The sequence below is a fragment of the Electrophorus electricus genome, chromosome 3, assembly GCF_041902795.1.
Source record: "Electrophorus electricus isolate QZ-2024a chromosome 3, ASM4190279v1, whole genome shotgun sequence".
Lineage (NCBI taxonomy): Eukaryota > Metazoa > Chordata > Actinopteri > Gymnotiformes > Gymnotidae > Electrophorus > Electrophorus electricus.
In genome coordinates, this window is record NC_137499.1 from 29,686,099 (window position 1) to 29,702,788 (window position 16,690).

At 48.2% G+C, this 16,690-nt stretch overlaps 1 protein-coding gene across 10 annotated transcripts in view; it reads right to left on the reverse strand.

Annotated features, from left to right (window-relative positions):
* Positions 1-385: 385 nt before the first annotated feature.
* The window catches only part of septin9a (septin 9a), a 57,231-nt gene continuing 40,926 nt past the window's right edge, over positions 386-16,690 (reverse strand). For 6 of the 10 annotated variants that reach the window (XM_081710984.1, XM_035525863.2, XM_035525860.2 and 3 more), the window contains 9 exons: positions 12,016-12,213; positions 9,241-9,369; positions 8,809-8,890; positions 8,547-8,684; positions 6,460-6,577; positions 3,643-3,738; positions 3,329-3,425; positions 2,086-2,137; positions 386-1,958 (listed from right to left, as the gene is read on the reverse strand). In XM_081710984.1, coding sequence (XP_081567110.1) covers positions 1,826-1,958; positions 2,086-2,137; positions 3,329-3,425; positions 3,643-3,738; positions 6,460-6,577; positions 8,547-8,684; positions 8,809-8,890; positions 9,241-9,369; positions 12,016-12,213 — 1,043 coding nt within the window. In that variant the 3' untranslated portion in view covers positions 386-1,825. Of the gene's footprint in view, positions 1,959-2,085; positions 2,138-3,328; positions 3,426-3,642; positions 3,739-6,459; positions 6,578-8,546; positions 8,685-8,808; positions 8,891-9,240; positions 9,370-9,684; positions 9,979-12,015; positions 12,214-13,038; positions 13,303-13,598; positions 13,965-14,654; positions 14,674-16,690 lie in introns of those variants that run through there. The other 4 variants (XM_081710989.1, XM_081710987.1, XM_027005182.3 and 1 more) reach the window with 4 other exon arrangements.

Sequence of the window (16,690 nt, forward strand, 5' to 3'; positions counted from 1 at the left end):
AGATAATGTAGGCATGTTAATGGCAGCAGCAAGGTGCCTGTTGTGGTAATGTGTTTGTAAGAGTCAGCTGTTAACTGCAATCCAGTAATTGCGTGAAGTGCACAGGGATGGGGTGGGTGGGTAATTTTACCATCAGCTGCAAGTACAAACCATTCAGGAAACACTCAGGACAGTGATGGAAGGAGAAACAGCTTTCTCCATGAACAGACTGACAAACAAAAGTTGTACTGACCGCTGGTAAATTATGAACTTTTCCAATTAATTTTGCTGATAATACATTAAAAGACATGGCTCACCACATGACAGCAGTATTTCATAAGCACCATCAGACCTTTTATCACAGCAAGAATTATTTGTTTAGGAACGACACATTTCACACCAAAAGTCAATATACCATTTACGATCTTTATTTCTTTAAAACATCATATCAAAGATATTTGTGTTACTCTTAATACCAGTAAAAAAATTAAATCACTTTGAATATACAGCACAGGACAAAACAACTGATATTTCTCCAATTAAAAGCACTCAAAAGGTTTAGAAACAAGGAAAGTTTTAAGATTTCTCCATTCTAATTTGCAATGATGCTCGTCAGTCATGGCTTCTATAAATGGAAGGCAAGAGGAGACATTAAGGCACCCTGGAGCACACTGGCACACAGCAGCACTATCAATGCTGGAAGAGCGATACATGGGTGTGTATATATATATATGAAGAGGAGAGAGGAGAAAAAAAACAGCATAGTTGAAAACAGGTGAAAATACTGATCTGAAATATTCACTCTTAAGTAGACCACCATGGGAGGGGAGTTTGGATAACGTTAGTCGGACAGTACCACACGTGCACGCAGGCCTACACCAGCCGCTGAAAGATGGATGTAGAGGTTGTTGCTTGCTCCCTTTACTCGTCTGAAAAGCTCCGCTGGTCACTTTCCAGGTTTAGAACAAATCAAAACAGACCAGGCCACATTTGCCAATAAATAAGCCCCACAGTCAGAGAAACGATTCAGGGCTCTTTTGACTGGACATCAAAAGATAAGAGGTGAAGGAAAATGTTAAACGTTTGTTAAATCGTCTTCTTTGGGATCCCTTTGGTTCCTGAATAAACCTCAAATCATGGAATGGCTTTTTTACCATCAGAGATATATTGGATATATGTATGTGTGTGTGTGTGTGTGTGTGTGTGTGTGGGGGGGGGGGGGGATCTTTGGGGGGGGGGTCGTAAACACAAACAGTTAAATAATAAAACTATATGGCCTGGATTATGTCAATTCAAGGAAAAGAAAATAATTCTGGAATTGGACAGATAATTGTCGTCATTCTAGAATGGGATCCATGCACATGTGGGTGAGGCCCTGGGTGTTCAGCGGGGACTTCAGAGCCTGGGCCTTCACACGGCGCAGAACGTAGCACTCACAACCACACCAAAAACCGTTTTAGACAGACAGCAGGTTACAGGGAATCAAGCAAACAAACAACAAAACAGGCATTTTGTTAAACGCTGTTAAAGGCAACCGCAGAGTGGAAGGAGTATACACCTCGGAGTGCCGCACGGCTCCGTCTCGAAAGGGCCCTGGAACGCTCGAGCCATGTGAACGCACCTTCGCAGCGTGACTGGCACTGGCCTGAAGTGAGTGCAGGCTGAGGAGCAGCTTTAGGCTGAGGAGCTCGTCTCGCACCTTCACGGCAGGGAGGCTGTGGCGTGGGGAGGCTGTGTGCTGGAGGTGGGGGTAACCGTAGTTCATAAGTGCCCCCATCCTCCCTCACAGGCTGGGGCTGGGGCGGGGGTGGGGGTGTATCAGGGTGGATGGGGTATGGAAAGAGCTCTAGATCTCAGGAGAGGCTGGGTGGTGGTCAGCCAGCCCGTTGGCCTGCATGTTGTTCTCATTGAGGCGACGCACGCGGTACATTTCGTAGTGGATGCTGCTGGCGATGTCCTTGATGTTCTGCATGTGGGTTCTGCAGGAAACACAAACACAGCGAGAAGGCACAGGAGGGGGTCAGGGCACTTGCAGAACAAACATGAATGTTTTTATTACTGTTGCTTCACTGACAAGTTCAATGAAGAGAGAGAGAGACCGTTCACCTGATAAGGAGGTCCCGCAGGTAGGCGAACTCACAATGAGTGATATTCTCAACTGCACAGAGGGAGGAAAAACCAGACGTATTAAACAGCTCTCTCACTGATGTACACCCACTGACCACTTGACTTTATTAGGTCAGAGTTCCACAGAATTGAAGTTTATGAGTGTGCAATTACAGACTGTAACCGATCTGACAGAATCCAATATTTGACAGTCAAGCTCCGTCACTGCTCAGTTACTGAGCCAAGCTTTACTGCTGACCAGATTCTACTTGTGTGGCACACTGGTTGAGAGTGTTATGCCACCCGAAGATATCCAGGCAATAGCGGCTCTGTGGACAGAGTGCGCCCGCTGATGAAAGACTAGAGGATGGCCGACACACTTTGTGGTAATAGAAGGTCTACACACCCACGAGTTATGTTTAATATAGTGGCTGGTGCTTGAACTCATCAGCCAATACCCTGAGAGTATGATTATCATAACGTTTGACCTCCTCTTAGGATGTTGTTCTTTACAGCCACTGGGAGGAGCTATTGGGACCAGTGATAGCAGGTCTGTATAATGTATTGTTTACCCAGTCATCTGTAATTCAATTTCTCCCAAAGCTCTTGTGAAAAGATAAGGCTTACAGCCTGACAAATTCTATGTGACTAATGTGCACTTGCTTACGAGTGTGGAGTGCTGTATAAATGATAGATTACTTCAAAATCAAATAAAGGAGCAGGAGAAAGCCACTATGGAGCCACAGCTCAGAAACTTCCGGCACAGGAAATTAAAGCAGGTTTAAAAAGAAAGCTCAACTACGGGGAACTGAGCTCCTCCGACAGATAAGGGAGTAATTACAGCATCATTTATTTCCATAAACCTCACAGATGCCGCTCACAGCTGTCAGGAAAAATTAGGTATTGCTAGGTATGTAGGTGGAGCTTTACGGCGCACAAGCGAAAGCGTTCTGGTGTCTGCTGGCGCTGGTGACGAGGCCAGGTCACGCTCGCCCTCCCTCGAAACGAGACGCACGGTCCCCGCAAGCGCACGGTGTCAGACAGCGAGGCCTCCCTGTGCAGCAGGCTGAAAGACTAGCGAGAGGAGCGCAGAACTCTCTAGCGGAGGCGCTTTGATTCCGAGGTGGGTCTGAGCAGCAGTGCCATGTCAGGGCAGGCTCTCTCTCCCACGTCAGCCTCCTTCAGAGCGCAGGAGCGGGGCAATGGCACACAAACGCAGGGGTGGGCGCATGCGCGCCAGTACCTTCTATGGTACCCCATTTAGTTTTCCTTCCCAGGAGCCTCCTCCCGTTGACCTGGTACTCCTGGTCACTCCCCACCACTGCAAACGGAATCATCTCCTGGGTGAAAAGGGAAGACGCAACAATCAACACTCGATGCAAGACATAACTCCCTCCGAATTCCATACTCATGCTCAGTACCCATGATCCCTCCAATATGATAACATCTACAAATGCCATTTAAAAAGATCTCATTACATAAACAGAGTGTATTTATAGCAGGTATAATATAACAGGATCAGTGACTGTTAGCAGAGGTCCGAGAGCTTCCTCTTACTCTGATCTTCTCATTGATCAGTCTGTCCTCTGCATCTTCATCAAACTCCTTCTGAGGATAGACGTCGATGCTGTACGCTCGCAGCTCTTCCCTGATCTGTACACACACACATACACACACACACACACACACACACACACACACACACACACACACACACACACACACACACACACACACACACACATACACACACACACATACACACACATACACACACATACACACATACACACACATACATACACATACACATACACATACACATACATACACACACACACACACACACACACACACACACACACACGAGAAACATGGCAGAGAAGAGATGCGTGAACACTGCATGTTCTCAATATGGGGGGGTGTGTGTGTGTGTTCAGAACAGCAGCAAACCTGCCCTGGTACAAATCCTCTCCCTCCCACATTCACAGCCACATCAAATTAGACTACAGGAGTTAGTCTGCTCCGTGAAGAAAAGCTTTTAAACATACAGTTGGGAACGTTCAAAATGAACGCTGTCTGACAGCGAGCAGAAGCGGGTGAGTGATAATTACATCTTTTAATTCGCGTTTTGATTACTGCGCTTTTTACTGATGTGCCTGCCCACTGTGCTACGAGATGGGATGCAGAATGAAGCCAAGCTCTATTAACTGGGAGTGGGTTAGCCGGGGCGCCATCTTATCTACAGGGTAATTAAACAGCCCACATCTTACATTTTTCTTTTCTATTTGATTGGATGTCCACTTAAAATGGTTATAATTAATTTTTACACAACCATTTCCCAACCTCTCTTTATACCATAAAATAATCCAGGCTGTTTGTTACTGTGCCTTTAAGACGGATATGAGAAGGACGATGCCTCATTCAAAAACCACTCAGAGCCGAAACACACCTGAGAACTGCAGTGTAAGCGCCATGGGCTGAATAGGCGGAGGTATGTAAATGTTTGTTCTCATGAAAAAGTGATTTAAAATAGGTTGTTTTTGCAGGTTATGGAATCTAACCTGGACTGTATGGACCGGGGGAGTGGACAGTGTTTTTCGAAACAAACAATTTTGCAATCTATAGTAATAACTATGTAAATGTTGTTAATTTCAGTAAAGTGAAGGAAGTTGAATTTCCTCCCTCCCCCCCCCCCCCCCCCCATCATAGAGGGTGAGGAAACCCCGACGGCTGCCATTCAGCAGAACAATGCCTCCGGGTGCAAGATGTGCCTTCATACGGGATGGATGACACTGGTAAGTGACGTTGCACAGTTTATGTTCCACATTCTCTGAGAATCCTGAAGTCTGTCCACACAACACTTTCTGGCCCTTTTTATGTGGTTTCGCCCCACCTCACTCCTTAGTGGTTGGTATTTTGCATCACGAGCAATAATTATGCTTAAAAAAAAAAAAAAAAAAAAAAAAAAAAAAAAAAGCAGAAATTGTGGTGGAATTTAAACACGGACTGAACAGCTACATGGTATAAAACCTAGTTTTAACCAAATCCATGTGTAAATATAAATAAGAAAATGCATAAACAAATCAATTTAGTTATTGGTCAACAATTGTGGTTGCGCACACACACAAAAAAACCCACACTCAGATGCACACACATGCCTGCACGTGAGGAATTAAGAATAGGAGACATAGGATTTACATGAGAAATGAGTAGAATATTAGAACATTGAAAAGTGAGATTAACTCTAAGGTATATCTGACACATTCACACAACACAACACAAACCTGATGTTAAAATACTGGATTGAAATATATATACCCAGAACTAGAACAATATCAGAACTGTTCGGCAGGTGTTTTCAGTTAGTCTTCGTCCCTGTGTAAACCGTAGTGCTGGTACATGCAATTCGACCTGATCGGTGACCTTCTGAAGGAGACAGCATGCATGGACGAGGTCATCCTGTCCTGTTTAAGTACTCCGGTGCTCCCAATAACAGCGCTTTAACCCAACGCCTGCTGTTCCCAACGAGGCCTTTCACATTCTCTTGCTGAGGCTCAAACAACATCAAACAACTCTTTAATCTGCCTAGGCTGTGCCAGACAGGAAATGATGCGATGGAGCTCTGCTGCCACCACATCAGCAGCCAAGTTTTTCCTCAGCCAATCAAAAAGCATTTTCAGAAGAGCTTGACCCTTGAGGATCCTGAAGCCTATTTCGCCACAGCAGCGAGCTGCGCTGGAGCCAGGAGAACTGTGGCGGGTTTTCTGCATCTCGGAGGGGCTGCTTGACTGGAGTGAGATGGATGATTGCTGTCAGAGCTCCCGCGCTCCCCTCTGGATAACGCTGGCCAGCACAAACACGGCGAAGTACTTACCACTTGCCGCTGCAGTGTGGAGAAAGAGCGCGGGATCGGCTGGCCGGCTGCCTGCCCTCACGCCGCACGGCTTCGCAACACGCCTGAGCTCTACCCACAAAGCACTGCGGAGTCCCCTGTGAGTTTGATTGCTTAGCGAAGAGGGAGTCCCTTCTGGCCCATATTCCATTTCTTTAGAGGGGTATGGGTAAAACTCAACGTAGGACAGGACATATCAAAGGTCGCGCTTTCTCTTGGCCATCGTGATGAACGCTTACACACGCTGCCTGCGCTAGCCTTCGTCTCCTCGGATAGTACGAGAAGCTGCAGATGTCTCTACAGAACCAGCGAAGCCGCCGCAAACACTGCGTAACATAGCAACCAGAAAAACACGGCACACAGCTGTTCCAGATCATTCGAAACGAGTGCCACTAGAGCTCCGAGGTTCGAAAATCCCAAGTTGGGTTGAGAAGCAAACACTGCAGGAAAGCAACAGTGGAGAGAAACGTGCAGCTCACCTTCTTCTTGAAGAAGTCCCTCTCCTCCAGAGTCAGGGTGTCGGCCTTGGCGATGACCGGCACGATGTTCACCACTTTACTTAGTCGTCTCATGAACTCCACATCCAGAGGCCTCAGACTGACGGAGAGAAACAGAGAGAGATGAATGGCCTCGACTCGACCGTCAGCTCTAGAAAAGGAAAACTCCACTCAAATCCAGAGCAGCGGTGATGTCCGCTAGTCTCCAGCATCCCCCCTCTGGACTTCGAGCAGGTGACCCAGGCTGCGGTCTCTGTATCCCTGTAGCCTGCTCTGCCTAGCGAACGCTGTGCGTGTTTTAATGTCTCCAGTTAGCCGTGTAGATTTTTATGGAGGAGAGAGAGAGATATACATGCAAGGATCTTTGGGAGAATTAATTCTCGTCCTCTGCTCTGAGGATCAGCTGGAGACATAAATGAGCTGAATATGCCAGTGGCAGATGGGCAGGCAGAATGTGTTTGCTCTCAGAGCAGTGTGCGTGCGAATGCTTTCTGCTAAAGGCCTACTATTACTGCTGAATGCAGTGCAGGTGAACATGGCAATTAAATGCTGGTCGCACACACACGCACACACATGCACTGCACTAGCCATTTGCTCTCTGACCGAGACATAACTGTGGATGTATGACAGGAAACCCCTCTGACAACTGGGACATATCAACATTAAACTCCATCCCTTGCTTTCCTGTTACTGCTGGACAAGAACACAACAGGTGGAATATTAATACACTGATCAAACATCTCAAATGTTCCTTCATCACGTTACCTTCAGGCTTTTACAAAATTCTGCCTTTTGCACAGCAATATAGACTTTGCTGGATGTTGCTGGTGCATAAATCTTTGTATGTAGCTGCCTGAACGGCGTGCTGTAGCCTAAGGGCCAGGGCTGGCGTGTTCTGTGGGCTTTCGCTGCAGAGAAGGAGCGTGCCACGTGTCCTAAGCTGCAACACCCAGTGATTTAACAGGCTCAGGAGCGGGCTGGTTTTTATGGGAAGTACAACCGTGTAAACTAACAGATGCCCTGCGCCCCCAAAGTCTCAAAGTCTCTTACACACAAACACACGCGCTGTAGCGCTCTTTCCAACACAGCTGGGAATGCCCCGTTTAAGATGCAGACACAGTAATAGCCAACTTTTGCAATGTCCTGGCTAATTCAATATGCAGATGTATAAACAAGCCATTTATGGTGCTCAGCGTGACCTCATCGCACAAGTGGAACAGCAGCGCCCTCTATAGGGCACCAGAAGATGCATGCTAAACATACTTCACTCTTCAGAATTTCTCTCGAGTTAGGGCCTTGCCTAAGAACACAGACTCAGAAAAGGTCCATGGAGCTCCTGTATGACACAGGGAGCCCCAGCCTGTCCCATGGGGCAAACCACCACCTCCTCTTTATGGTACCAGCAACAAACAGAATGTTCCTCCACACGTCGTTCTGCGTGCACCATGCCTAAACTCAATGCAGATCCACTCAACTCAGCAAACGAGACCCAACAAGAGCCAGTGTGACTTTGAAGTAATATTAGCCTTATCACTGCATTTGCTACACTTACGCATGCCAAAGTACACAGATCTCCCTCCAAGTAAAATTATGCTCCAAGACATTCTGTGTTTGCCAAAAAAGGGGGTTAGAGCCATGTAAATGGTGTGAGTAATATTTACACACACACAAAAAGAAATGTGTGATGCACAGATTCATATATATTGTACAAACCACAGCCCAAACATTCAGTGCCTTTCTGTTACATTCTAAACTTGCTTCAAATATACTGGTCACCATCTGAGCAAAAACAACCAAAAAGTGAAAAGCAAGCATGTCATGGTCCTAACGGCTGCTGGGATCATCATCATCTCCCTGCCTTCTACCAGCGGACCTCAAAACAGGAAGCTCCATCTAAAGAGAGGAGAGCAGGGTGTGTGTGTGTGCACGCGCACTAGTGTGGAGGAGCATGTGTCACACAGCTTTGGTGGCAAGGATCAAGACGACGACTGCATTATGTAATTCGGAATGATTTTGGGATTTGCGGAATGATTTTGGGATTTTTGGTGTGCGTGTGTGTGCGCGCTGACCAGTGTCCTGTGGGGGGGATGAAGTATATGCAGCAGTGAACCCGGGAGTCTGGGATCCTCTTCTTCCTGTCAATGTTGATCTCCTCTTGCAAGTACTGCTCATACTGGTCATTAATGAACTTCATTATGGGCTGCCAGCTAGAGGGGAGAGGAGTTGAGCAAAGAAGAACAAAATGTTGAGTAGAGGAGCACGAGGCTACGACGTGTGCAGCAGAGCACACCATGCAGGCCATGAGGGTGGCAAGGAGACAGGTTTGTGTACCAGTTCTCATTGTTTATCTGATCCCCAAAGCCTGGTGTGTCTATGACCGTCAGCTTCATTCTCACACCTTTTTCTTCAATATCTGCACAGAGGAAAGGCGCGCACACACACACACACACACACACACACACACACACACACACACACACGAGAGACAGCCAATATCCTTATCTAGATCATTGTTTTGCAACTCTTGCTGTGGGGGCCCACTGTAATATATAGTCGTGGTGTTCTGTGTACCAACACACACAATTCAAGTTAATATTCTTTAATAAGTAAATGAAGGTTGTTAAAATTTTACATCAAGTGTAAGGCAGTTCTGCACTATGTTCTGACTACATCAATGTGACGCCTTGAGTCCTTTGTTGAGAAGTAGATGGTGATGGATGCACGGTGGTGTGGTGGAGGTGGATGGAGGCTCAGAGCCTTTACCGTGGCTGATTGATTTGATCTCGATGGTTTTGGGGATCCGTTCCTCGGGTGTGCCCATGACTGACTTTCGGCTCACTTTAGACTTGAAGAGGGTGTTCATCAGCGTGGACTTCCCCAAACCACTCTGCCCTATGTGCACACACACACACACACACACACACACACACACACACACACACACACACACACAATGCAAGGGCATGAGCTGCAAAAAGCAATAACACAAGCTGCCGAAGGCCATCTCTAGAGAACTGCTTACACAAACCCATGCACACAAGCAAACAAACGCATTCCAACATGAGCCAAACAGTGTCCAGATACCTCACAGATCCAATGCAACACATAATGAGCAACAAACTCAAAGCCATACCCAACAATACCAAAATAGGTATGTATACTGAACCCAAGACAAACAATCGCTCAGCATCACTGCCAACAACGAACCTGCCATTACTCCAGGAATCCCAGCCCTCAGCCCTGTGAGGAGTGACGTTTGGAGGCTTTGGCGTTTCAGTCTCAGCGCCGTGGTTTGGCATGACCTTGGCTAACTCATGCAGGCTCACCCAGCACCAGTCCCCTGGCCTCTCTGTAGCTCTGCACCGAGCAGTGCCAGGTCCAAGCATGGCCGGGTGTGCCCGGCTGAGCTGGCAGCGAGGCTCAAGAGGAAAGGAGGGGGAGGTGCCAACGATGTGGAAATGGAGCAGTAAACTTAAATGCCACCTGTGGAGAAGGACGAGGAAAGGCAGAGAGGGGCTGACCTCAGGTCAGGAGTAAAAGGCAGAGAGGGGCTGGTGAGTGTCGGGAAAGGCTGCAGCTATTCAGCTGTTTGAGCTACTAGAGCTCTGTGGATGAAGGACCAGGCTATGCCAGGAGAGGGCTCTGGGGGGCGGGGCTACATGGGAACTGGACTCTGAGGGCGGGGACATGTGGGGATGGGATTCTGAAGGCGGGGCTAGACGGGATCAGGGCTCTGAGGGCGGGGCCACGGCTGCCCTGATACGGTTAACTCAGCAGGGCTGACCCACAAAGCCACACCAAACAGTTGCAGCTGTGCTCAGGAAAACAATCCAAAATGTTGCTTCCATTTCACACACAGTCACCCAACATCCAATCAAACGTGTTAAAGGGGCAATAGTAATATTAAGTATATAGAAAAGATCAATTCTTAATTTCAATTCTTAATTTCAATCAAATAATGAAACCTCCAACAATAACTTCCTTCTTTCCTCCCCACCAGTGCCTGTCCTTCTTTGCTCTCTTCGCTTTCTCTTTTGGCACCTCATCCAAGTTCTGTTATTGTAAAATCTCATAATTAGCAATTCAGTTCTTATACATTCAGTACATCTTGCGTTTCAGGTAAACACTGGTCACTGACACATGGAATTCACAGTTCTGACAACATGCTCTCGTAACACGCTCCAATCCTAGAGTTACAGCTGTCGCGGCATATTACAGCAAAACGCAACAGCTGTCAACAAGCTCACTTCAGCCTACTACCCTCAACCTACCAGGGCCGCGCCAGAGAACACGCAGTATCTAAACACTGCAGCAAGCTGAGTAACCATCTACATTCAACAAAGTGATCATCATCCGCAGAACTCTGACAATACGCAATTCTACCACTCTGACAGAATAGCTACAAGGTTTCATGCCTGAGTGCGCTTATACTATATTGTGTATTTATCCTGAATGTATTAATACAACCTGAACTAACATATTAAATGTGTCTAATATAATGAACTGAATCACGACAGGCTGTGCTCAGTAATTAATGTAATGATCCTGTGATCTTGATATTACCTTCACCTTTTCATGCTGATGAATATTATGGGATGGAGAGAGCACAGCCCTCCAGCGCCCCCTTTCTGACACTTCCTGCACTCATTTAAGATGGAACATTTCATGGGAAGAGCAGATTAGATATTTCTTATGTATGGAAGCAGTTTAATGTCAACCTGGCACCCTTCTTCTGCACAACACCCGACATGTTGCTTCTGCGGACATGCGTTTGTGCCTCAGAACAAGAATCAGCTCTGCTGATGTACTGGAATTGTTTCACGTACATTCTAGCATTCCTTACTAAACTGTAAATGCACTAAATGACAGTCTCTCGTTGCGTTATGGTGTTATATGTCTGCTGTTGGTCAGCGGCTTTCTGTTCACGTAGGCCGCTATTAAACGCAATTTTGTAAAAGTGTGAACTAGCAGAAATGTGAAGACGTCAACAGAGAAATTTTTAAGGAAATAAGAGAACATTTAAGTCTCAGTATAAAACAGAAAAAGAAAAAGAAAAAATGCAACAATTTGCAACAACACTGACCCAGATTAAAAATACTGCAATAATCCCTACCATCAATCAGTGGCTCACAGCTACAGGTTGGCTCAACACCAGGCACTCCATCTAGGGCAGCGAACCGAAATTCCTCCAGTGTGCTCCAACCACACAACACAATCTCCCGCCAAACCATGCTGTAGATATTCCTGTTCGAGTGACAGTATGGCCGTGTGTAGCTAACATCATCTCACGTCCAGCATTTCACAAGCAGCGTTTTGCTCCCTGTGCCAGTTTTTGTTACTCATTAAAAAAAACAAGCTATGGGGAGTTTGAAAAACCAGAAGTTTAATTTGCAAATGCATTCTTAGAGCTGAGCAGTGTACAACCTTCTTATGGAACCTGATGGCCAATGATGAGCTGCCGCGTTACAGTAAATGACCACTAAAAACTGTTTTGTGCCTGCATGTCATGCCTGTGATGTTCGTGCGTCGCGTCCTCACCCACTACCATGATGTTGAGCTCAAAGCCCTGCTTCATGGCCTTCCTCCTCATCTGCTCCAGGATGGCGTCGATGCCCACGTAGCTGAAGTCCATGGTGGGCTTGTCCGGTCCCGCAAGCGGTGGCACCTCAGGAAGTCCCGCCTCCGCCATGCTGCTGCTGCTGCTGCTGGAGGTGTGGCTGGAAATGACCTCTGACCCTGCAGACACAAGCAGAAGAGAGAGGCACAGAGGTGCCGGAGGTGAGAAGAACGCCCAGCGACGGTGGGAGGGGCTCAGGCACAGGAGGAGTAGGAGAACAGGGAGGTGCAGAACCTGGAGCAACACATCAGGGACATTAATGAGAGGCAACCTGGTTCCACTTTATTGTGTCTCATTTGGTCAAAGAAATGTACTCAGTCAAGGAACATTTACAAAACATTTCACCAATCTAGAGACAAGAACATTCCTCCACATGGAGATAACGCACCACTTCCATCGTAGACTGTACTGACCAGTGTTTTCTCAGGTCATAGAGAGCCTGCAAAACAATACTTTTGCACAGCTGGGACGTAGACACCATAAACGCCGGACACGCTTTAACGTGGGGTTTCTGGCCCGGGCCGGAACCATCCAGCACTTTCACACTTACTAAACTGTGAACATTCCCATGCATTCCGCTGCTGTTCTTGTGCCAAAAATGGTTCTCGTTTCTCTCAGAATGTGTCTACATAATGCAGCACTAATCCGGCCTAACAGTGTAGGCTCATGTACAGCTCAAATCAAGTGCTATTGCTATTGCTATTGTATAAACTGCAGGACACCCAAAAGAGCTGATTACACCTGGCCTGCTTTGCACATCAGTAAGCACGCACGAGCACGCGTCCACCTCCATCTGACAATCCGTTAAAATGAATCCAACGCAAACAGGAACCATATTTTACCTTGCAAAGTAACAAAACTAGTAAGCAGTTAACTAAAACAAGTTTAACAACCGCTGAGCCATGCGGCATGCTAAAGTCAAGGACAAAATAAAATCAGCCCACTTTCTGACGACAAGGGTGTCACACACTCCGCGAGAGAATTCTTGCTTGGTGGTATGAGGAGTCATCAAATACACCGAATTACTTTGTGCAAAAAGGAGAACAAAACGGCAAATTCATCCAGTCTTGGGACACCCAAGAAAATGGCTCGGGGCGGTTTGTAGCCCCCTGACGTTAATGAGTCGTCTCGTCATGGACGTGCGCGGGCAGGGGCGGTAGGGGAGAGAGAAACCTCAGGCCCGTAACCTGAGCCGTTCGCCTGGGCAGACAACAGCGATTCAGCATGCCTGTCGGTGCCTCACATACCGGGCCCAGACAGCCGGCAAAGCCCCAGCTGTCAGGTTCCGCCCCTTGCAGGAAAGAAGAAAAGGACTGCGTTTCTCACGCTCGCGCATCACAGGTATGCCGAGGCGGCCGGCGGCACGGAGCCTGAGCTGTCGGCAGCGCACAGGGCCAGAGCTGACGGACCAGCGGAGGAGGAACACAGGGGACAGGGTGAGCTGGACTGGGGGAGCAGGGTAAAGGCAGGAAAAGCCAGAGGCAGCAGGCAAGAGAGGGCTTACCTAAGGGCGCGAGGCGAGGAGGCAGCAGACACGGCCAGGACCGCGTGTCTAGCAGGTCAAAGAATGCAGTGAGTGTGCAAAAAGGCGGTGGCTCTCAGCCAGAACCGTGCGACAGCAACCGAGTACAGGCACTGACTCCTTCACTCCCTCCCCCTCTCTCTCTCTCTCTCTCTCTCCCTCCATCTCTCACACACACACACACACACACACACTACCACTTAACCACTACTGAAGGCATCTTCCTCACTTAGCGTCGCTTGCTGTTCATTCTCAGCCAGTGTGTGTACGGGACTTCTCTGTGAGGCAGACAATCCCCTTTTCTCACTGGTGGTACAGACACAAGCAGGGAAAACCCCACGTTGAGAATCAAACCAGCCCCATTCCTTATGAAGTTCTGGGAATATACAGTAACATCTTGCATGCAGCACTCCTCGTCTTTGAACAAAAAGACTCTTTTCCTGAAATTAGTCATAGGCAGACAGTCCATGAACAGTGTCAGACTTTCCCCACCGCAATGTATTCACTGCAGGCGGTGAGATGACGCACCTAGCCACCATTTCACACAGCCAGCAAGCCATTTCCTGAGGTACTCTGCACCCTTTCAGACATTAAAAAAAAGCACGCACACACACACACACACACGCACGCGCGCACGCACGCGCACACACACGCGCACACACACACGCGCGCACGCACACGCGCGCACGCACACGCGCGCACGCACACGCACGCACGCACACGCACGCACATCTCGTTTCCTTTCAGGCAGGTCAAGGCTGCATGCACCTTCACTTCAACATTCCACTGCTGCTCTGCTCGTGAACACAGAGGGATCTGCAGAACTACTCCCCCAGGTCTGTCTGGGAAAGTACTAAATGAGACGTACATTCTAAAAAATATTAATTTCTGAAAAACCTAATGCTCCAAGTAATAAAAAGGTCCAGCATTTAAAAGAAGCAAAAGCAGTAAGCTTCAGCAAAACCGTACATGAAAACCTTCAGAAATAAAGCGACGTGCCACATTCTGTAACTGGAATCCGTTTGACGTAGCTGGTACCTGAATATTTTTTCAAACCACTTGTATCTGTATCATGGGACCAAACTGATCCACCTCCAACTACCAGTCCGGCAGGCTCCAGCTCACCTCCTCAGAAACGGAGAGAGAGAGAGAAACCGAAAGGTCACGCCTGAATCTGTCAAGGCTGCGTTTCCTGCCTCAGTCATCCTCCTGGCTTCCTGCCCCTGATTGTGGGTACTGAGTGGGTGTTTGGAAACCCGCCATCTAGAAATCTCTTTGGACAGAGCAGGGCAATCAGGGCTAGTTTTTCCACTCTGTGCCGATAGGGGCTGATAGGGGTATCAGGTCTAATGCGTGCACCACTGCAGACCGTACTGCACCAGTCACTGTGACGCTGCAACATGATTCAGTTCAGTTCCTTCCCTTCTACAGTGACATGGCAGAAAGTGTGCAGACGTCTATACACCCGCTGGGTCAGACCTCGAGGACTGAAATGTCTTCTCCAGGTCGTTTGGAGCGCCAAATGTTTCTATGTCCCAAACCCGTGTCCGGATGCCGCCGCCGTCATGAGCAAGGCATCGACGCTGAACCGTGGCTTTCCATGGGGGCAGAGCAGTACTGTAGAGCAAAGAAAGTGAAACGGGGAACTTTTAAAAACCACCATGAATGGACCCCAGTATATGTTACAAAAGCTTGGCAAACACAAACAATGCCCTATTCCATTGACTGCGCGTTACCATAGTGCATTCCCAACATTTTCTGTGTACCCCAGGGACTTCGAGACTCTCCTAAACGAGCCCCCTTATATTACAAAGCACTTTATGCCTTTACATATAGATCTTTGCTGTAAGCCTACACTGAAATATTGATGCAGCAGTTCTAGAACCTAGCCCCCACTGTTCTTCCTCTTGGAACAGCTACAGCATCCAATGGAACAAAACAGTCATCAATCATCTTCATAGTACTGAACTCTGTGACATGCCACAGATCAGCAGAGGAGTGAGGTACCCTCAGAGTCTGCTGCATCTACAAAAACGTTTCCCCCTCCTCCTCAGTGCTGGCACACAGTAAACCACCCACCCAAGTGCAGGTGGCAAGCCCCTCTGACGTGACCTCAGCCATCCACGGCACCTTCATCCGGCTATGAAGGGCAGGCCACGCTTCAGGGCCTGGAGAACATTAACAGCGCGTTATCAGAGGAACAGAATGCTCTGTGCTCTGGCATTTGGAAGCGAGCAAACACGGGTTGCTCTATGCTCCAACCATCAATTTCTCTCAAAAAGACAGCAAGCGACACCAGCGTGGAAACCGGATAACGTGGCTGCGTGAGCAACTTGCTGGCCTGCTCCCGCTTCGGTTCTGGGAAGAAAGGAAAGCTCGGAATGCTGCCGAGCCACAGCAGGCAGCTGGCAGCCAGCGGGACTGAAAACAGCCGTCAGTCAGGTTCCTGTCATTTCCCGCTAAATGGATGTTATGACAGGAAGTGTGTGGGATGATGGATCTGAGGGTCTCCGCCGTCACCACCTCCGTGCCTGAAGAGATAAAGATGGGGCGACATCTCCGAGTGCCCGCACGCCCGCGGACAAAAACAAGCTCAGGACGAGGCGACGTTGTGGGAGGGGTCCCACGTGTTGCAGCGCGGTCCACAGACGTGCCAGAGGCCCTCAGGAGCACCAGCCTGCGCCAGAGAAGCCGAGGACGAGAGGTTGGATCGGGAACAGCACGGCAACCGTACAAGGCTTGAGGCTTGAGGTTTTCAGGCGCTTCACTAGAAGCGCCGAGTGCATGCTTGAGTTCATCAGAATCATCATCATCATCATCATCCATCCCTCCAATTAGTGGAAACGGAGAGCTTATTATGCGCACGTGTGCGGCTCTGCATTGGGCTCCCAGTTGCCGTTAGTCTGCGTTACTGAACGTCCTCATGCATTTCGCAATATGCTGTGTGTTAAATGAATGCAGAGGGACTGAGTAATTTTGCCGTTTCAAAGACGCAATGTTTCCGCAAGACACACCAGTGCTAGACAAAATTAGTCTTCTTTGTCTGCTTTCAGTTAGCGACAATGGGAAAAGAA